Consider the following 21,536-nt stretch of genomic DNA (forward strand, 5'->3'; position numbering starts at 1 on the left):
GAAACGTGACGGATGAGCTGTTCAGACGCCTGGACACTCAGATGGTCTGTAATAAATTCATATATATTATTTATCTTAATTCCAAATAAAAGACTCAAACGAGGTAATTAGAGCCATTTAATTTATTGTAATAAAAAGTGTTAAACAAATAAAACTGAATATTGAGATGGGATTGTTTTTGCAACATGCTCTTCTACTTTCCAAACTAAAGTTTCCTAATTGTCAAACCCATACCTCAATATTTAACATGCAATGATCAATATTATCTGGTATTATATTTTACTAATGTTCATTATGCTGATATTTACAGTTATGAAATGTAGACTGACGTAATATTGTGAATTATAAGATGTGTATCCCGCTTACACTTTTGCTGCCATCTAGCGGACTGATCATGGCATCGTTTCACAAGAAAGGCCTTTTACTCTCGTACTGCAGAACAATGAACAGCGGTGTGTGTCTGAATTGACATCCAGGAGTCTCCCAAATGGAAAAGACTAAGTTTAAAGGATAGTTAATAAAAATAAATAAAAATTCTGTCATTTACTCACACTCATGTCGTTCCAGACCCGTAAGACTTTCCTTCATCTTAGAAACACAAATGAAGATCTTTTTGATGAAATCTGAGAGGTTTCTGTCCCTCCATAGACAGCTACACAACTGACACTTTGATGCTTCAAGATTTTTTTTAATTTGTAATAATGTTTTTTTAAGTAAATATATTCCCAAACATCCTCAGAATGAGATTGAATAACTGCAACTCTTCAGAAACACCTGAACTCAGATATAAACTGAATCAAAAGGCAAAAAAGATGTAGAATAATTTACCATTTTAATATTTTTAGAACATTTGATAAAGAAAAAACTAAGGAAAATAACACAAAAATGGAGCCTGTTTCAAAACAAGTGTAATTAAGCAAAATATTTCCATAATTAATTTGAACAGGTGTCTGACAAAATGAAATTTACAGAATAAAGCTTCATGTGCATCTCTTTACATAAACTTACAAAACCCAGAATTCAGAGAATCACATCAACACAATATCATTTCAGCTGTGAAGCGAAACAAACTACAGCTCATAACAAGGTGTCGAACTGTGATGTTTAACAACTTCAAAACCGTCAAAGGTGAAAAGAAAGTTCATAAATACAGCTAGTAAAACACCTGCAGAAAGACAGACGTGTGTATCTGACATCATTGGAAACAGTGTGTGTGTGTGTGTGTGTGTGTCTTCAGGTCACCTGTAATGATCACAGTCTTGCAGGGCTGCAGCAGTGTGAGACGGTTCAGGAGAGTGAGGCGGTTCTGGAGGTTGAGACGGTTCTAAGCGAGACGGTTCTGGAGGGTGAGGCGGTTCAGGAGAGCGAGACGGTTCTGGAGGGTGAGACGGTTCAGGAGAGCGAGACGGTTCTGGAGGGTGAGACGGTTCAGGAGAGCGAGACGGTTCTGGAGGGTGAGGTGGTTCTACAGCGCTGCGATCTTGCTGGCCTCACGCACTCCGCTCAGATACGCGCCCGTCACCGTCTGAGGAAAGTGTCTGTTTGTGGCCTGCAGAGAATCAAAGAGAAACTAATTAGCAATCCTGAAAATGATCATCTGGTTAAAACAGCGCGGTCAGTAAGTGGTTTCAGACAGATTTTTATGACCGCTCTTACAACGAATCTAGCATGGCAGCTTCTGACACCGGACACACATTAAAGAAATATAAGAGAGAAGGGGACAAAAGCTCTCAAAAAATATAATTAAATATAAACTCAACAGAGACAGTGAGAGAGTGATGATTAGAGGTGAATATCAGTTATCAACTCTTCCTGTGTCTCGAAGTTTTAGTTGTACTTGTTTCAAAGCAGCTTCACAGTAATAAACAGGAAAATAACACAATCAATGATGAATTCAGATTCAGATGTAAAGCAGCTCTACAGACGACAATAGTGTCATTATTCAGATCAATTCAGTTCAATAACTAATAAAATGTTGAAGTACTCGACAGTCCTTGTGTTCTCCCACTCGCTGTGAAGTACAGGGAAATAAAGTTCGTCACTGCATGAGCACCTGACATAAACATACAGACAGACAGGAAGTCTGACCTCGCCAGCGAAGAACAGCTTTCCTTGCACGTCTTCGGCGATGATGTCATAGGCCTCACCGCTGCCGCCCGTCTTCACGAAGCTGTAGGACATCCGAGACCACGAGTCTTTGCTCCAGTGAGTCACGAAGTACTTCACTGGATCCGGAACGTCCTTCAGCACAGTATCAGAACAATACAAGTCACTGATGATCATCACCAGAGCGAGAACACAGATGACCCGTCAGATCAAAGTTCACTGACATTTGGGTCTTAATAAATGATGAAATCTGTAGCTCATGTTGACGCTCACCTGCTCCTGGAAGAGTTCTCTGAGGACGCTCATGCACAGATCGACCACCTGTGTGTCCTGAAGATCTCTGACCAGCGCAAGAGCTTCGCCCGTGATCACCGTCATCAACACACACTCCTTACCCTACGCGCACACACACACACACACACACACGTTGTTACATACAGTTGTAACAGCAGCCTTTAATGTCGATCTCTAAGAACAATCCAGTCTAAATATAACTAAACATCTCATATAATCTTGAATTTGACCATCATTATTTTCTGGTTAATCACCTCATTTCATAAACCAAAAACCAACATAAATGGCAGCTCTGTTTTGTAGTCATTCATGAGCAGAAACTCTGTCGTACCTGCGGACGCATGTCGTAGAACACACTGAACAGGCCTCTCTTCTCCGGACAGGGCGGGACGTGGCCGAAATAATCAGCTCCCTGGATTTTACTGTCCCAAAAGCGTGTGGGGAACTGCAGGGCGACCTGAAACACAGCGGTACAAGAGCGTGAGCGTCACGGCCGAGACTCTGCCTCACAAACACACACTCCACACTCACCTTCTCGATCACTCCGGCTCCCAGACTGTGGATGGCTTTGAGCTTCCGCTCGGGCAGAGGAGGAGTGAAGGAGATGACGTTCTTCTGCAGCAGAGCCAGCGGCACCGTCACCAAAACCTACAGCACAACGGATATCAGGAAACGTGACTATAGTGTAAAGATCAAAGGGAGAAACGTGATAAAGTGACGCAGGTTTAGTGTGATGCTTCAGACCTTCTGTGCGGTCCAGTGCGAGCCGCAGGTGGACGTGACCTTCACTATGTCTCCAGAATATTCCACATGCTGGACCTGCAAACACACACTTACTGTGAGCGGCTGAAGCCATACTGACGGTGAAGAGCAGTGTGTGTGTGTGTGTGTGTGTGTGTGAACTGAAGTACCGCGGTATTGAGCCGAATGTCCAGTCCCTGAGCCAGATTGTGCAGGACAGACGAATATCCATCAGTGAAGAGTGTGTGATCGCCGGAGAACTGAGCGAAACACTCGTTATGATCCCACGAGCGTGCCGACACCTGCCACACACACACACACTGATGAACTACAGCTCAAGACACACTCTCACACACACTCTCACACTCACTCTCACACACACACACACACACACACACACACACACACACACACACACACACACACACACACACCTGGTCCAGTGTGCTCCCGCAGGCGTATTCCAGGTTACTGAGGTGGAAGTGCAGCACTTTCTCCTCCAGCTCAGTGAAGTGAAGTCCAGACTCCTGCAGGAACGTCTTGTACACTTCCTGAATCTTCTCTGAACATCCGGCACAAAAACAACAAACGAACTCCCATCAGTTTCACACAATCACCCTCAACTGCATTATTATTATTATGCTGGTGCTGTAGTGATCATATATGACAGAACAGATCACATGACAGGAGTCTCACCGCCCAGTGGTGCATCCTGGGACTGGGACTTGTCTTTCCTCCAGTCGGATACGGCGTCCAGAACGGCGTTAAAGTGGAAGTCCATGCGCTTGTCCAGAGCCGGATCAGTGACGCGTCCGCCCTCCTGGATCAGCTCACAGCGCACACCCAGCGTGTGCATCCGCAGACCCAACTGAACACAGCAGCGCCGCATCACCACTTGTGTGCATGTATATATGTCAAGTCAAGTCACCTTTATTTATATAGCGCTTTTTACAATGTAGATTGTGTCAAAGCAGCTTTACATTGATAACTGGCACATTATTTGGCTGCACAGCAGCTCTTAAAAGAATAGTGTCAATGCAGGCAGATCAAAGCACTGTTGAATATCAAATGTCAAGTCAAATGTCAAGTGTCCCCAACTAAGCAAGCCAAAGGCGACAGCAGCAAGGAACCCAAACTCCATCAGGTGACATCAGGTGGCAGACAAGTGGCAAATAGGTGTTTAAATGGAGATGAGAGTGTGTGTGAGAGTGTGTGTGTGTGTGTGTGTGTGTGTGTGTGTGCGTGCGTGTGTTTTGTGACATATCAGGACACAAATTTGTATAATGACATGGGTATGACATAGGTATTACAAGGAGAGGGTGACTTATGAGGACATTACCCCATGTCCCCATTTTTCAAAAGGGTTATAAATCATACAGAATGAGTTTTTTTGAGAAAGTAAAATGTGCACAGTTTCCTGTGATGGGTAGGTTTAGGGGTAGGTGTAGTGTAGGGCAATATAAAATACGGTTTGTACAGTATAAAAACCATTACGCCAATGGAATGTCCCCACAATTCACAAAATCAAACCAGTGTGTGTGTGTGTGTGAGAGAGTGTGCGTGTGTATGTATATATGTGAGAGTGTATGTGTGTGTGTGTGTGTGTTACCTGCTCACACATCAGAGCGATGGGGTTGTTCACACAGCCGTTCACAATCTGAGCTCCGCGCCCGACCGTTATGCCCAATGACGCATCATCCCAAACTCTGCCTCCAATTCGCTCCCTGGCCTCTAGAACCACCACCTGATGACCAATCAGAAAACAGAGGCAATTGTTTTTACATTTTCAATCTCTAATCAACCAACCCAGCAGACTAAAAATATATACTAAATATACTAAGAACGAGAAGGTCTGGCTCGCGATCTCTACTCCAGCTCATCCCAGTGGTGTTGGATGGGTTGCGGTCAGGGCTCTGTGTGGGACAGTCAAGTTCCTCCACACCAAACTCATCCAACCATGTGTTTATGGTCCTCTCTGTGTGCACTGCTGCACAGTCATGCTGGGATAGAAAAGGGCCTTCACCAAACTGTTCCCACAAAGTTGGAAGTGTAGCGTTGTCCACAATGTATATGGAATGCTGAAGCATTAAGATTCCCTCCACTAGCCCATTCCCTGAGAAACTGCCCATTCCATCATCCCTCCTCCAGCACACTTTACAGTCAGGCAGGTGACGTTCTCCTGGTATCCGCCAATCCCAGACTCGCCCATCAAACTGAGAAACAGAGAAGTGTGATTCATCGCTCCAGAGTCCAGTTTACTCCACTCCATCCCACGCTTGCCATTGTACCTGGAGATGTGAGGCTGCAGCTGCTCCACCATGGAAACACACTCCGTAAAGCTCCCGCTGCACAGTTTTTGTGATATTAATGTCGGTGGAAGTTTGGATCTCTCTTCAGCTGTGGAATCAGCAGACTTTACATTGTCATCTGCTTGAGTTGCTGCTGTTCCTAAACGCGTCCACTGTCCAATGATACGACTTACAGCTGACCGTGGAATATTTAGCAGGGATGAAATTTCACAAACTGACTTGTTGCAAAGGTGGCAATCTATCACTAGTGCTGAACAACCCATTTGTTTTGTTTTTTTTGTTTTTATATATATATATATATATATATATATATTTTTTTTTTTTTTTTTTTTTTTTTTGACCCTGTGGAAAAGGGTCTAATTGAAACACCTAATTAAGAAATGTATGTATATATATATATATATATATATATATATGCATGTAATATTTTACAAATAGATTAATATACGTTTAAGAAATATATGTTATATTATACATACAAATGGAATATATATAACTATTTATATAAACAGACATAAGTAGATCAGAGTGAAGGCCAGAAAAACAAGAGTGTATTTAGTGTGGGTTTATGTGTGTATGTGTGTGTGTGTGTGTGTGTTTGTTTACTGTGGATTTCTTTGTTTGTTTACTGTGGGTTTGTGTACGTGTGTGTGTGTGCGTTTAGTGTGTGTGCGTTTAGTGTGTCATACCTGCATGCCGAAGTTCTGGAGCTGGCGAGCAGCAGCGAGACCCGCAGCACCGGCACCGATGACCAGCACCTTCTGCTCAGACACACAGAGTCATTTAAGAGGCCGTTCACACAGAAAGGGTTTTTGCATTTCACTGCACTGCTTCTCCTTTGTTTATGTGTAAACTGTTATGACCCCTAGTATTTCTACACTGTGACACTATTTACAATCAAAAACATTTTCACATGACTGTCGGGATGTTATTTTGTGATTCTCATTCTCACTCATTCCTGTCAAACAGAATGACTCACGTTGTGCTGTGACTCGGGCAGCAGCGGCCATTTGATCTGCAGCGCTCCCGTGTTGATCAGGCCCTTCCGGGTCATGAAGTACAGGACTCGCTCCAGCTCCTGCACGCAGCGGATGCGCACCAGGCCGCGGACGATCACGTGAGGAGCACATTTCTGTGGCGTCAGAACCTCCTACACGGAAAACAGCAAACACAACACAAAGTCAACACACAGCTTTGACAATCCAACAGCTCTTTACACCAGATTTCCGTTCATCTGGGTTAGAAACCGCAGGTGTCAGATACACACAGGTAGTTAGTGAGTGATTCTCTGGGGTTTATCTTGTCCTGACAGACTCAGACAAGTCCAAACCTGCTCTGACCCAAGAAGCCTCGGTGCGGCTGATAATCAAGAGGAAGTTAACCCTCAAACTCCTGAGTGTCTCCTGAAGGTCCTGTAACTAAAGCAGCGTACGAGACTACAAACACTTGAGCGCTGATGTTCGCACCTTACAGTCTCGGTGCCAGGCCGCCAGCACAAGGTTCCTCAGTGCCAGATACATTGTGGGATCTCTGGAAAATTCTGGGAACTCGTACAATTCATCCAGCTCCATCATGTCGGGTCTCACGCACAAGGCTTTCCCACACTCGTTCGGCTGATAGAAGGGCTGGAAATACGATGAGAGTCCGGGAACTATACACACACACACACACACACACAGGCATTATCTAATTAAAAATGCACTAATATTCATACATTTCCAGAACAGAGATCTGATAAAAAACATTTTCAAAATTTGGGGGATTTTGGATATCTCTTTTATCCATAAAATACTGTTAACAGACAGAAATAAATACATTTTCACCATGATTTTAGGAATGACGTGTTCTATAAATCAGGTGAATGATATATGAACAACCCTTCAGAATATAGAAGAAAAAAAACTAAGGTTTGGTGTGTGTGAAGCTGCTGAAGTGATTTCTGACTCAAACTCTTCGCCTTTACACATGAAGTGCAATAAAATAAACACTTAAATGTGTATTTTGGATGTTTTCTGTCCACTAGTCTGAAAGAGAACGTGTTGCAGAAGCAAAATAGACACTGGTTTGCCTGTTCATCATGAAATCTAAATCTCTGGCGAGTTGATTATGCAAATGCATGCTTCTGTTCATTAGAGTTAGCAGCCAGTGAATGACAGACTCACTGTGAGATGGCGCTGCCCGCCGTTGCTCCGGACGCTGGTTGCCAGGCGCGGCAGACGGGCTCATGCCCACGCAGTCGGGGTAGTAAGCGCTGAGGAAAGGACTGGCGGGACTGTCCTTAAACAGCGGCGGCAGGATGAGCATGGAGTGCCACCAGCTGTCCGCCACACCGACCACACGCTGATCAACAACAACATCATCATTCAGAGACAACACCACCTGACCAATCAGACTGCTGCACTCACAGACATGATCAGACATTTCACAGCAAAGCAGAACCAGAAACATGTGTTTGTACTATAGAAATGCCGGACTGGTCATTGCTCATTTCCATGGCTTTACAGGCTGGAAATCACATTTTTAAAATTCCCTGATTTTCCACTACTAAAGGTGAATCAGTTATGGAAGCTTGTTTCCTCCACGGAATTAAAAAGCTTTCAACTGGTGTTTCACGTCTATTCTGATGGCTGATGGGAAATAAACACGTCTAAACGCAAACAATAACATGCAACTAACCATATAATCCAGCAGAGTTTTCAATATTCCTACATGAATTTAGAAGGAAGGAAGAAACGCTTCCCCAGTCTTTAGTTGTAGATGTCTAAGGTGCATCCCATCAAACTTATATTATAATATTTTTGTAAAACAAATTCATATGCCACTTGGTAGAAGCCAATCAACTAGTTCAGTATGTCGAGCACAATGTGTTTGTTAATCATGTTAATCGTTCTGAACACTGTTGAATCTGTGAACATCATGGTCATATTAATACACTTCTGCCTGATTTAAGGACATCGCAGTGTAAAATCACTGAAGCACTGATCAACCGCATCAAGAGATGAAATGATGTTTTACCACATCCTCCGGCTGAGAACACGCATCACATCCTTCGATCTGCAAAACAAAAGCACAAACACGTGAAGGATCAGCACACGCTCCACGACGGGAAGGTGAATGACGTGTTCTTACTTTGACACTGTTGAGCTTCATCCCGCAGCGGTACGATGACGCCAGCGCGGCTGTCAGCTGCGTCTCTTTACTCAGCTGACGCCATCTGCCACAATCTGCTTTAGTGCACTGAACCTGAGAAACACAGAAACCACATGATTAACAGCCACACTTCTGCACTGAGCTCAGAGACCACAGACGCTGGTCTAGATTTCACAGATGCTGGTCTAGATTTCACAGACGCTGGTCTAGATTTCACAGATGCTGGTCTAGATTTCACAGACGCTGGTCTAGATTAGTCAGATGATGGTCTAGATTACACAGACGCTGGTCTAGATTTCAAAGACGCTGGTCTAGATTAGTCAGATGATGGTCTAGGTTTCACAGACGCTGGTCTAGATTAGTCAGATGATGGTCTAGGTTTCACAGACGCTGGTCTAGATTTCAAAGATGCTGGTCTAGATTACTCAGACGCTGGTCTAGATTTCACAGACGCTGGTCTAGATTAGTCAGATGATGGTCTAGATTACACAGACGCTGGTCTAGATTTCAAAGACGCTGGTCTAGATTAGTCAGATGATGGTCTAGGTTTCACAGACGCTGGTCTAGATTAGTCAGATGATGGTCTAGGTTTCACAGACGCTGGTCTAGATTTCAAAGATGCTGGTCTAGATTACTCAGACGCTGGTCTAGATTAGTCAGATGATGGTCTAGATTACACAGACGCTGGTCTAGATTAGTCAGATGATGGTCTAGATTACACAGACGCTGGTCTAGATTAGTCAGATGATGGTCTAGATTACTCAGACGTTGGTCTAGATTACTCAGACGTTGGTCTAGATTTCACAGACGCTGGTCTAGATTACACAGACGCTGGTCTAGATTACACAGACGCTGGTCTAGATTTCAAAGACGCTGGTCTAGATTAGTCAGATGATGGTCTAGATTACACAGACACTGGTCTAGATTTCAAAGATGCTAGTCTAGATTACTCAGACGCTGGTCTAGATTAGTCAGATGATGGTCTAGATTACACAGACGCTGGTCTAGATTTCAAAGATGCTGGTCTAGATTACACAGACGCTGGTCTAGATTACACAGACACTGGTCTAGATTAGTCAGATGATGGTCTAGATTACACAGACGCTGGTCTAGATTACACAGACGCTGGTCTAGATTACACAGACGCTGGTCTAGATTTCAAAGACGCTGGTCTAGATTAGTCAGATGATGGCCTAGGTTTCACAGACGCTGGTCTAGATTTCAAAGATGCTGGTCTAGATTACTCAGACGCTGGTCTAGATTAGTCAGACGATGGTCTAGATTACACAGACGCTGGTCTAGATTAGTCAGATGATGGTCTAGATTACACAGACGCTGGTCTAGATTAGTCAGATGATGGTCTACATTACACAGACGCTGGTCTAGATTAGTCAGATGCTGGTCTAGATTACACAGACGCTGGTCTAGATTTCAAAGATGCTGGTCTAGATTAGTCAGATGATGGCCTAGGTTTCACAGACGCTGGTCTAGATTTCAAAGATGCTGGTCTAGATTACTCAGACGCTGGTCTAGATTAGTCAGACGATGGTCTAGATTACACAGACGCTGGTCTAGATTAGTCAGATGATGGTCTAGATTACACAGACGCTGGTCTAGATTAGTCAGATGATGGTCTACATTACACAGACGCTGGTCTAGATTAGTCAGATGCTGGTCTAGATTACACAGACGCTGGTCTAGATTTCAAAGATGCTGGTCTAGATTAGTCAGATGATGGTCTAGGTTTCACAGACGCTGGTCTAGATTACACAGACACTGGTCTAGATTTCAAAGATGCTGGTCTAGATTACACAGACGCTGGTCTAGATTAGTCAGATGCTGGTCTAGATTACACAGACGCTGGTCTAGATTTCAAAGATGCTGGTCTAGATTACACAGACGCTGGTCTAGATTACACAGACACTGGTCTAGATTAGTCAGATGATGGTCTAGATTTCACAGACGCTGGTCTAGATTACACAGACGCTGGTCTAGACTACACAGACACTGGTCTAGATTTCAAAGACGCTGGTCTAGATTAGTCAGATGATGGCCTAGGTTTCACAGACGCTGGTCTAGATTTCAAAGATGCTGGTCTAGATTACTCAGACGCTGGTCTAGATTAGTCAGACGATGGTCTAGATTACTCAGATGCTGGTCTAGATTAGTCAGATGATGGTCTAGATTAGTCAGATGATGGTCTAGATTACACAGACGCTGGTCTAGATTAGTCAGATGATGGTCTACATTACACAGACGCTAGTCTAGATTAGTCAGATGCTGGTCTAGATTACACAGACGCTGGTCTAGATTTCAAAGATGCTGGTCTAGATTAGTCAGATGATGGCCTAGGTTTCACAGATGCTGGTCTAGATTTCAAAGATGCTGGTCTAGATTACTCAGACGCTGGTCTAGATTACTCAGACGCTGGTCTAGATTAGTCAGATGCTGGTCTAGATTACACAGACGCTGGTCTAGATTTCAAAGATGCTGGTCTAGATTAGTCAGATGATGGCCTAGATTACACAGACGCTGGTCTAGATTAGTCAGATGATGGTCTAGATTAGTCAGATGATGGTCTAGATTACACAGACGCTGGTCTAGATTACACAGACGCTGGTCTAGATTTCAAAGATGCTGGTCTAGATTAGTCAGATGATGGCCTAGATTACTCAAGACGCTGGTCTCACCCAGTAGGGCAGCTGCTGGTCGGCCATGAACGCTTTGAGGCTGGGTTCACTCTTCCCATTGCTGGTCCAAACCCTCTTCCACGAGGAGAACGTCTCGTATCCGTCTTTATGACTGCAGAAGAACAGACAGATGATCAGACGCTGACATGAGATGCAGTGCAGCACCACATCATCACCCATCAGCACTCACCTTCTGTAGTAATGGTCAAAACACTCGTTACAGAAGTGCTCGCCACACGACAGGTGATACCAGCGAGATGTGTATCCGTTTCTTGCACACCTGATGAAAGCAGATGTTCACTGGAGTCAGTCAATCATCAAACACACTGAAAGACTGATCTGAATAATGACTCTGTTGTCTTCTGTAGAGCTGCTTCACAGCAGAATCTGAATTAGTCTCATAAATGATGACGTTTGAATCATTGATTCTGTTATTTTCCTGTTTATTACTGTGAAGCTGCTTTGAAACAATCTGTTCTGTATAAAGTTTCAATGATGATTCTCATTAGTGTAATGCAGTCATTTTTATTTTAATAACACAAACACACCTCTCAGACGCACTGGCAAAACACACGGGGTACGTCGCTGGACATCCGGATTTCTCACACTTCCTGAACTTCTTCTCTGACTGATCGTCGTCTTCTCCGGTCTCTGCGGCTTTCCTTCTCGTCTGAAACACACACACACACACACGTTCACAGGTGTCCTGCAGGTGCTGCTGTGCTCCTCTGAAGTCTCTAACCCTCACCTGTGCTGCAGGTGCGCTGCTGCGGCCCCGCCCACCAGAGTCAGGTCCGCCCACTGCTGCTGCTGCTGCCGAGCGCTTCCTGCCGCGACACCGACCCGCTGAACACACACACACATATATAAATACATGTGTGAAGAGTTATCATTACTACACAAGTGTGTGAGTGGATCATATATCTGCTGTGAGAATGTGTGCCAACTCTTATTTACTGTCTGTAATGATATCTGCACTGTATTTCACTGCAGGAGCTCCATTTGTGTGTGTGTGTGTGTGTGTGTGTGTGTGTGTGTTCAGACAGAATAAATCAGTATGATTGGTTCAGTGTTCACCGCTGCTTCAATGTCACTTACACACACACACACATACTGTACAAACACATTCACACACACATACTGTACAGACACACACACAGAGAGAGAATGAGGAACACACACACACACACACACACACAGTCTCACTCACATGACACATGAATATGATTTAGACGACTCTCACCTGAGTCCGCTAGCATTGATAATGATGTTTCTGTTCAACCACTGGATGTTTGACTCTTTATTCTTTATCTAGAGGAATATATTTGCCCCTTTGTTCTTTAATGAAACACATTAAAATCAGCATCGTTTATTCTGCCTCATCTGCAGGAAACTCACTGTATGTGACCTCACTTCCGCTACTGCGCTTAACAACACAAAACAAAATAAAAGCCCCTCTCTTCACTTGTTCGCTGTTATCTGTTATTATAGTGTGGATGCATTGAAATATCCACGTTTCTTTAGTAATCGGCGCTGTTTGCTCAGATTATTGCGTTAACTAAGAAACGGAGAGGAGAGCTTCAGCTTTGCGTCTGAAAGGGAAGTTTGTCTCGAGCGGCGCTTCGTAAGCTGCACGCGTTACTATGGCGACGACGGCGCGTCCTGTCCCGCCGCAATAAACACCTGCTGCTGCTGATGCGCTCGTGAAGATTTCTGAACATGAGGCTCGTGCAGTGAGATCAGACATGCTGAGATCAGACGCGCCGCCCGCGAGCAGCTTCCTTCAGAGACGCGTCGTGACCGAGAGAAGGTCTCAGTCTGAGGTGAGTCGAACTCTGTGTCGTGATTCGGTTCGGTTCGGTTCTTCTGACTGACTGCAGTGTTTTTCAGGCGGTGAGATTCGCGGATCTGTCTCGAGTCGTTCAGCTGCTGCAGGATCCGCTCTCAGTAAGGGTTATACTAGAATTATGAGTTATGCTTGAATTATTATGAACTGGTTTTCAGTCTCTCTCTTTTCCCAGTCCTCGTTAAAAGAAAGACAGATTTTCATCTTGAAGAAGGTGGTAAAAAGAAGCCAGCGCGGATTTGTATCCTAAAAGTTTTCTACGCCAAAATCATAAAAATGATATTTAAATGTGAAATATGTAAATGATCATCAGCATTGTGTTTTCTATATGTGTGTGAATGAGAAAGAGTCTGAACTCTTTAGACAGATTGATTCACAGTGATAAACAGGAAAATAATGATTCAATGATTCAAACTTCATCAAATATGAGACTAATTCAGATTCTGCTGTAAAGCAGCTCTATAGAAGACAATAGAGTCATTATTCAAAACAATTCAGTTCAAGGCAGCACAAACCTTTATTATTGATTTTTTTATTACTATTGTCTCTGATTGGCTGGCGCTGGAAGCACGTCACGTGTAGTATGTAGTGAGTAATGATTTCTAGTGACGTCAGCGCCTCCCTGAAGTCTCACTTCACTCCACTAGAATCAGCATTTTCCAGCTTTAATTATAATGATGTGACGCTCTGTGAGGCTCGAGCTCTCTGTGGTTATTAATATTGTGATGATGACGCGATAAACACTTTCCTTAAGAAGCCCGTGTCAAGCTTTTGAGGGATCTCGCTGACATCTGTCAGATTCTGAACCTTTGTGCTGAAAGAGTGACAGATCAGCCGGAATATGCCAAAATCCTCTGTGATTTACTTCAGATATGCGGGTGAGATTTCCAGCCAAGAGTCTTTAATTACAGCTCACTGTGAAGTGAAGCTGATATGAACTAATCAGTGCTTGTTCTTCAAGTCTTCCCTTCCTGAAGGAGAAATCCTCGGATGAGATGAAGTTCTCCGCTGCGGCCACAGACTGCGTGTCTCAGATGGGTGAGATTTATGATCATTATCAATGTTGAAATCTGTTGTGCTGCTTCAGATTTTTATGGATAACCACTGACGAAAGTTTGGGGTCGGTAAAATAATTAAAAACTTTTATTCAGCAAAGACACATTAAACTGATCAAAAGTGACAGTAAAGACATTTATAATGTTACAAAAGATTATATTTCAAATAAGTGCTGTTCTTTTGAACTTTCTATTCATCAAAGAATCCTGAATTAGTTTCCACAGAAATATGAATCAGCACAACTGTTTTCAGCACTGATAATAAATCATCATATTAGAATGATTTCTGAAGGATCATGTGACACTGAAGACTGGAGTAATGATGCTGAAAATTCAGCTTTGATCACAGGAATAAATTACACTTTACTATATATTCACATAGAAAACAGCTGATTTACAATGGAAGAATATTTCACTGTTTTTACTGTATTTTTATGCAGCCTTGGTTAAAAATATATTTAAAAAAATCTTAATTATTTCAAACTTTTGACTAGAAAAGTAAAACAAAGTAATGAGAATCACAATTTATCATAATGAATAAATAAAGCTTTTATAAGTAAAATATTTTAGAGGGTTTAACGTTGATTGTCACAATGCTAAAATAGACTTTGATTTCTTTATGCATTGTATAATTTCTCATTTATGTGCTTATATGAATCTTCAGTGTGTTCATAGATGTGTGTCAGATTGATAATGGCGTCTGATGACAGGTTATCTGATGCGGATCCCGCTGCCGGAGGTCAGACAGCAGATCTGCGCTTCTGTTATAACCTTCTACAGCCGCGACAAACACAAGCCCAGTTTTGACGGTGTGTGACGTGATTGAGCTCTTCAGGTGTGAACATTCAGGTTTAGAGGTGGTATTTATCGTGTGTGTGTGTGTGTGTGTGTGTGTGTCAGGTGTTTGTCCCACACATGTCGACTACAGAGGGCTGTTGGTGGAGCGCAGCGGTCTGGCCGAGACGCTCGTCATGTCGCTGGCCCTGATGGAGAAGCAGCTGTCAGTCAAACTGCGTCTCCTTCAGACGCTGCAGATCCTGTCCAGGACGTCAGGTGACACCAGACATCTGTAGAACACAGACTCATTCAGCCAGGCTAAACCGTAGCTTTGCTCTGAATATGCTGGGTTGTGTTGGCAGAGGTGAACTGTAGTTTGATGCTGAGAGCTCAGGCCGCGCAGAAGATCTGCTTCCACATGAGTGAACGCGAGCCGTCCGGACAGGTTCTGTTCCGCTCCTCAGAGATCCTGTGGAACCTCCTGGAGAACGGCTCTCGAGAAGAGGTGGCGGCTCAGCTCAGCAACACCGACTGCATCGCGTGAGTCCTGTCAATAATCACATGACCAAAGGTTCAATGTTCAGAGGCGTTCATCGAGAGTTACTAAAGGGCAATAAATGTTCATCGACACAACAACACAAATATGCAGTAAATACACCGAAGATAAATGACTGAAACACAATGATTTACAACCAGCATGTGTGTGAAAATCCCTCTTTTTCTTATGTTTTGATTTTGGGGTCAAATATAAGCTGAGCATGAACGTTCTCTTGAGAGGTCAGCGTCAGGGTTCGATTTAGCCGGTCAGATATTAATGAGCACATGGGAATCTGAACGCTGCCTCTAAATGATCCCGTTGTTTCTCTTCTGTATGGCAGATCTTTGAAAGAAGCGTTTCTCCATCAGCTTCTGAATGGTTTCCGGCATTACGATCGTCAGCTGAGAAACGACCTGCTGGTGCTGTTGTCTCTGATCGCATCTAACCCCAACGCTCCTCTGATTGTGAGTCCCTCCGTCCTCACCGCTGTAACCTCCGCGAGCGTCCTTCGCTCTTCTTCATGAGCTCTCTGTGTGTTTCAGGAGAGCGGCTTTGTCAAGCATCTCACGCTGTTTGTCACATTCCCTGAGCGTAAGTATTGGTGTTTTTCACAAGCGTTCCTTCAGCTCTGTGACCTCGAATGAAGCTCTGTGAACTCGTGTTTCTCAGTGAAGAGCCACAATCCTCTGGTGCGAAACCTCAAGCTGTCCTTCAACCACGAGGACTTTGAGATGAAGAAACTCTTGCTGAATGTGATTGTCATCCTGTCGAAAGATCTGGCCGCCCTGCAGGTGAGATGATGTTATTACACAACAGCTCACAGACTGTCGTCACACGCTCAGCATAATTTAAACCTGTATGACTTTCCTCCTTCTGTGGAGCACAAAGAGAGATGTTTAGCAGAATGCTCTTCTCCGTACAATGGAAACATACTGTGAGCGTGAAGAAGGAAAAGGGTTTGGAACATGTTATTTTTGTGTGAGCCCTGAGAAACCTGTCCCCTCAGTGTGTGTGTGTGTGTGTTTGTGCTGAACAGCTGTTTAAGGAGAGCCGTGTCATGCTCGGCCTGATGCTCCTGATCAAGCCCAGAACCTCCGAGGCCCAGAGCGGCAGACGCAGTTGGACGTCCAGCCAGCAGGAGGAGCTGCAGCTGCAGGCGTTGGCCGCTCTGACCTCTCTGGCTCCTCTGATGCTGGACGACTACATGACGTGTCAGGCCAACACCTGCCTGCTGCTGCTGCTGGACTGGTGTCTGCAGGAAGGTACGGCATCTTCTTCTGCACTGTTTCAATATAGAGTTTCAAAGCGATCTATATCCACATTAAGACACAAGAGAGCAACCAACAGAAGTACTGATTCACTCTTTCAGTTCCAGTAGAGGATGAGTACTTGAGTAAATATTACTCATTTTCAGTTTTACTTGAGTGAAAATACAAAAGTGCTTGATTTTTAATGTACAGATTGATGAACCATGTTTACAAATAATTCTAGCAAGTGCTAGTCAGACTAGTCATAAGAAAGATTAGTGCAGAGCAGACATATGCAAAAAGAACTATTTTATTTTATTACCAACAATTATCAAACACTATCAAAACATTGAACTTCAATATACTAAAACATCAGTTTAAGTGAGGATTAGGTAATTTGATCATTCATGTGTGCAAACAAGTGAAAGGTAAAACAAAATTTGTATAAATATGTGTTGACAAATAATATAACAATACAACATACAGATGCAACATGGGGCAAAATGTGTTAACATTTCAAGAGAAACTCGATGCAAACACAATATTATATCATTATAGTGGCTACAGAAGATGCATGCGTATTAATTTACATTATTTTACCTCAAATATCCTTCCGTACAGACGGACACATTTCAATGGGCTCAAACAGATCAAAAAATGTACAAAAAGATGTACTTTGTTACCGATCAGTTTCTTCATCATTCTCTGGTCAGACTCCTTCAGTGGGCGGGGTCACAGTTTCCATGGCACCGGTGGGCGGGGCGGGAAGAAGGCTCAGATGAGGTACTGTGTCCGTGTGCTCAGATCCGTGGTGTCTCTGGACAGCGAGCCGCTCCGGCAGGATCTCTGCGATCAGGGGGCGATCGGGCAGCTCTTGGGTGAGTGTGGCTGAATCACAGCGCTCACTGCTGAAATACTGAAGATTAACTGTGTGTGTGTGTGTGTGTGTGTGTGTGTTGAGGCGTGCTGCGCTGGTTCACAGTGAGGCCGGAGGATGAGGATGCCATCTCTCTGGAGATTCAGATAGACTCCCAGTTCATTCTGTCTGTCCTCTGTGAGGGAGACATGCACAGGAAGGTGAGACACATCACGCTTATATCATACAGATGATACGATCAAGAACACTTTAAACAAGTACACGTGTGTGTTCAGGAGTTGTTCGGCAGTGACGGTGTGGAGATGCTGATTCAGTATTTGAGTTTGGACGCGGCTCTGATCTTCAGCGGTTTGGGTCATAATAAACTGCTGCTGTCCACCGTCGACTGCGTTTGGTGAGACATACGTGTTATCTCGCTCTGATGGAGACTCCCCGGTCTGAACATGTCTGCTGTTTACAGTGAAATAAAGAGAGAATGAGGGTTTTCCATATACATACAGAGAAAATCTCCTTGCATTTACTTCATGTCTAAATTTGATTTCTTCTTCTGTGCAGGTCATGTGTTGTGGGCGGTTTCGGTACGGAGGATGCGTTTGTGGCAGGACGTGGCGTTGATCTGCTCCTTCAGCTGCTGCAGGTGAGAACATTCAGCCTCAGTGTGTGAATGAGGGTTTGACCGGTGTGTGTTTGACCGCGTGTGTGACGTGCAGCGGAGCCCCAGACACATGCTGATCGCGCTCATCGGGACTCTGCTGGAGCTGTGTGAGAATCCACAGGCTATTGCATGCGTGCAGTGCTGGCGCGGTGAGGGAGACACCAGCGCACCGCAGCTCCTGCTGCAGATCTGGAGGAGCGAGGAGGAGGATACGGGCGTGACGCGTGACCGGCACGGGATGATCGCAGGTACGGACACATCAATCAGCCTGAACGCATAAGAATATGTTACAGCTTACAGCGCTTCACGGGTAAGGGCTGAAAACACTGCCATGCTGTAGGGAATTGACCAAGGGTTTCCCAAATGGGGGTTCATGAGTTAAAGCTGCAGTCTGTAACTTTTTGGTTAAAAATGATCCAAAATCAATTTTTGAGCAAGTACATAACCAGCCAGTGTTCAAAACTATCTCCTTACCTTAGCCCGATTAACAAAGGTAAGCTTGTAATAATGTTTTCTAATAAGAGTGGTACTGGTGGGTTTCCGTGGGAAATTCGAGCATGCAGCGTTCGTCTTTGCGTCACTACGTCGCGTCTGTTTACATGAACGAGTCCCAGCTAGTAGGATATATCATGTGAAGATGCTGCAGGATGATTTATAGCCTTTTCTAACAGCAGCTGTAATAATTAAACTTATCATTCTGATGGCGGATTGTATGGTATGACAAATGGACAAAGAAAAAAAATGTAAATTTAAATCTACAGGTAACGCTAATACACACTAAATACACACAGTCACGCAATGCTGATGTTGTTAACATTAACAATTTGAGTACAATGTATAACAATAATAATAATTTGCGTGGTTTGCGTGATTTGCGTGATCTGAGCTAAGCGATCGTTAGATTTAATCACCATTGGCAGCGTGGACTGCAGCTTTAATTAAAAGCTGATAATTAAATCATAATATGTACAATTTTAATAAATGAGTAAATAGGGCTGCAGTCAAAATAAAACCCATTGTGATATGGCTGAATCCAATCAACAAATGTCAGAAGACTGAATTAGTCTGATGTTTTTCATAATGAAGCACAGAGGGGTTCGGCTGATGAAAGAGTTTGAGAATCGCTAAAGTGAACATGAAAAATCAAAATGGACCTTTCTCAATTGAGCGTCAGTTCAGAAAGCCTCATCTTACACTTGTTTTCTTCTCTCCAAAGTGAGCGAGCAGTTGCTCTTTTCAGACTCTCTCTCTCTAACAGATGTGAAGCGGCCGATTGTCTCTCGGCATCAGGATGAATCGTCATCATCGTCACGTGACGTCAGTGCTGCGGTCAGGGACGTGTCAGAAAACCTGCGTGCAAACATCTACTGCATCTTCTCTAAACTGGGTACGAGAGAGAACTGTCTGTGGTTTTTCAGTAGTGTGGCAGTAGATAAAATAGCACAGTTTCTCAAGTAAAAAGAAACGTTTATCACCAGCAGCATGTCAGAATGTGGAAATGTCAGCGTTTAGCAGCTTCACACCCGATCAAACACACTCCTGAACTCATTAGTCATTTTGGACAGTCCAGTTCATTTCAGTGAATCTGAATCTGGTCATAGATTTAAAAAGATAATCTTCAGTGCAGATTAGTGCAGATTACCATGTTGATTAAACACAGTAGCTTGTAGTTTAAATTACTGCTAGAAATGGTTATCAATGCTGATCTGCAGGATTCGAGCAGCTGTCGGGTTTGAGCGCTGAAGATCTCGTCACGCTCAGCATCATCCGCCGATACCTGGACTTTAAGGTAAGTGGTAACGAGCCGTCAGTCTCGTCAGCATTAACGAGTGAGATCACTGCTAATGTTCCCGCTTCACAGGTGGGCGAAGTTTTACACGAGGTGTCGGTCGAGCTGTGGAACGAGGGAGCGACGCCCGTCTCGTCCGATGAAGAAGCCCTGAAGAGCCTCCGGCAGGTCAGTGAAGACACAGCCGAGAATGTGCGCTCTCTGCAGCAAAGCATTCTGGGCCGTCAGCAGCAGGAGGAGCTGCAGGAGGAGAGGCTGTTATATAAAGAGGTAAAACTGACCAATCACATGCAGTTCTGCCGTTTGTATCTCCTGTATAGTGTTTGGTGTGCGTTTGATCAGTATTCGAGTGAATTCTTTTCCAGATTGGCTTCACTCATAAGCAGAGAGAGATAGCGGCCGAGGCCTGGAGGAATTACGTGGCCAGAATGTCAAACTACAGCGTCCTCAAGGTCTGAAATCCTCATCCTGACGCAGATTGCCGTGTTCTTGAGCGTCTCTCATTCATTCTTGTGTGTGTGTGTCAGGAGTTCAAGCGGCTGCAGGAGGAATGGAGCACCGGCGGCCCCGACGCGCCATCAGAACCGGCCCTCGAGGGACCCGAGACTCAAGACACCCTCTGAGACCAATAAACCTTGACCATTCTCCATAGAGAGAGTACAGAGCAAACTGAAGTCCTTTCACACATCAAAAACACACTGCTGTTCAAAAGTTTTATGCTTTTCAGAGACCTGATCATTCTGCCATGTTCAGCAGTCTTTACTCCTACAGCGCATGTTTACATGTTTATTCCGGGTGTTTGAGCTCTGAAACGGCATGTAAACATCATCATAATAGATTAAGAGAAAGCATTCGGGTTTCTGCATTACTAACTCTAGCGCATGTATACACCGCTAACTGCTTCTGTGCTTTGAGCTGCTGTGTGCATGTCAACGCTGATTTCCAGGGGTAAACTTCATTCGTTGATGCAGAAGCGGACAGTCCTAGCTCATGTCAAGATCACGACTGCGCTAACTCAACGTCAGCGTGCTGAAATCACTGCTGACAGTGGCTGAGGTCGACCATCATGGACCAATGAGCTTCTTCTGTCCTACTTGATTTCACGCAAACACATCACAAGACATCACAAACACCGAATGTTATCCATGATGATTGTGCGAGCAGCATTTTGACTAATGACTAATAAAATAAGAGCAGAACAAAACTGTGTTTATTCAATGTCAAGTCAACTTTATTTCTACAGCGCTTTATACAGTACAGATCGTTTCAGAGCAGCTTCACAGTGATAAATATGACAATAACAGAATCAATTATGTAAACTTCAAATATGAGACTAATTCAGATTCTGCTGTGAAGCAGCTCTACAGAAGACAATAGTCATTATGTTTTGTTTTAATCTGACAGTGCAGTAATATTACTGGACATTAAAGTCTGCATGAAGCGGAAGTTGCGATAGTCTTTC

The 21,536-nt window shown here is 44.0% G+C and overlaps 2 protein-coding genes across 5 annotated transcripts; one reads left to right on the plus strand and one right to left on the minus strand.

Moving 5' to 3' along the window:
* Positions 1 to 818: 818 nt before the first annotated feature.
* LOC127500863 (lysine-specific histone demethylase 2) lies at positions 819 to 12,721 on the minus strand. Its single transcript, XM_051872421.1, has 21 exons — positions 12,534 to 12,721; positions 12,039 to 12,136; positions 11,839 to 11,960; positions 11,481 to 11,570; positions 11,291 to 11,402; positions 8,580 to 8,693; positions 8,466 to 8,504; positions 7,613 to 7,790; positions 6,917 to 7,101; positions 6,430 to 6,600; positions 6,140 to 6,211; positions 4,751 to 4,885; positions 3,838 to 4,009; positions 3,576 to 3,703; positions 3,312 to 3,443; positions 3,145 to 3,219; positions 2,932 to 3,048; positions 2,732 to 2,857; positions 2,380 to 2,502; positions 2,089 to 2,241; positions 819 to 1,549 (listed from the first exon to the last, which is right to left on the minus strand). Exons 1-21 carry the CDS (start codon positions 12,547 to 12,549, stop codon positions 1,466 to 1,468), a joined length of 2,442 nt encoding a protein of 813 aa, XP_051728381.1. The 5' UTR covers positions 12,550 to 12,721; the 3' UTR covers positions 819 to 1,465.
* Positions 12,722 to 12,756: 35 nt separating this feature from the next.
* Positions 12,757 to 21,283, plus strand: LOC127500862 (cilia- and flagella-associated protein 69-like). Of its 4 annotated transcripts, none has more exons than XM_051872418.1 (22): positions 12,757 to 13,113; positions 13,181 to 13,237; positions 13,312 to 13,377; positions 13,905 to 14,014; positions 14,098 to 14,174; positions 14,902 to 15,000; positions 15,092 to 15,244; positions 15,331 to 15,508; positions 15,847 to 15,970; positions 16,049 to 16,097; positions 16,176 to 16,297; positions 16,543 to 16,768; positions 17,467 to 17,631; positions 17,736 to 17,830; positions 17,906 to 18,024; positions 18,186 to 18,267; positions 18,341 to 18,533; positions 19,502 to 19,672; positions 19,998 to 20,074; positions 20,147 to 20,344; positions 20,440 to 20,526; positions 20,602 to 21,283. In XM_051872418.1, exons 1-22 carry the CDS (start codon positions 13,036 to 13,038, stop codon positions 20,695 to 20,697), a joined length of 2,622 nt encoding a protein of 873 aa, XP_051728378.1. In that variant the 5' UTR covers positions 12,757 to 13,035; the 3' UTR covers positions 20,698 to 21,283. The 4 variants fall into 4 exon arrangements, with proteins under 4 accessions (XP_051728378.1, XP_051728377.1, XP_051728379.1 ...); XM_051872417.1 differs by having other exon boundaries at positions 12,762 to 13,113; positions 17,715 to 17,830; XM_051872419.1 differs by having other exon boundaries at positions 12,762 to 13,113; positions 17,715 to 17,830; positions 19,526 to 19,672.
* Positions 21,284 to 21,536: the final 253 nt, after the last annotated feature.

The sequence above is a fragment of the Ctenopharyngodon idella genome, chromosome 19 (assembly GCF_019924925.1).
Source record: "Ctenopharyngodon idella isolate HZGC_01 chromosome 19, HZGC01, whole genome shotgun sequence".
In the NCBI taxonomy this organism is placed as follows: domain Eukaryota; kingdom Metazoa; phylum Chordata; class Actinopteri; order Cypriniformes; family Xenocyprididae; genus Ctenopharyngodon; species Ctenopharyngodon idella.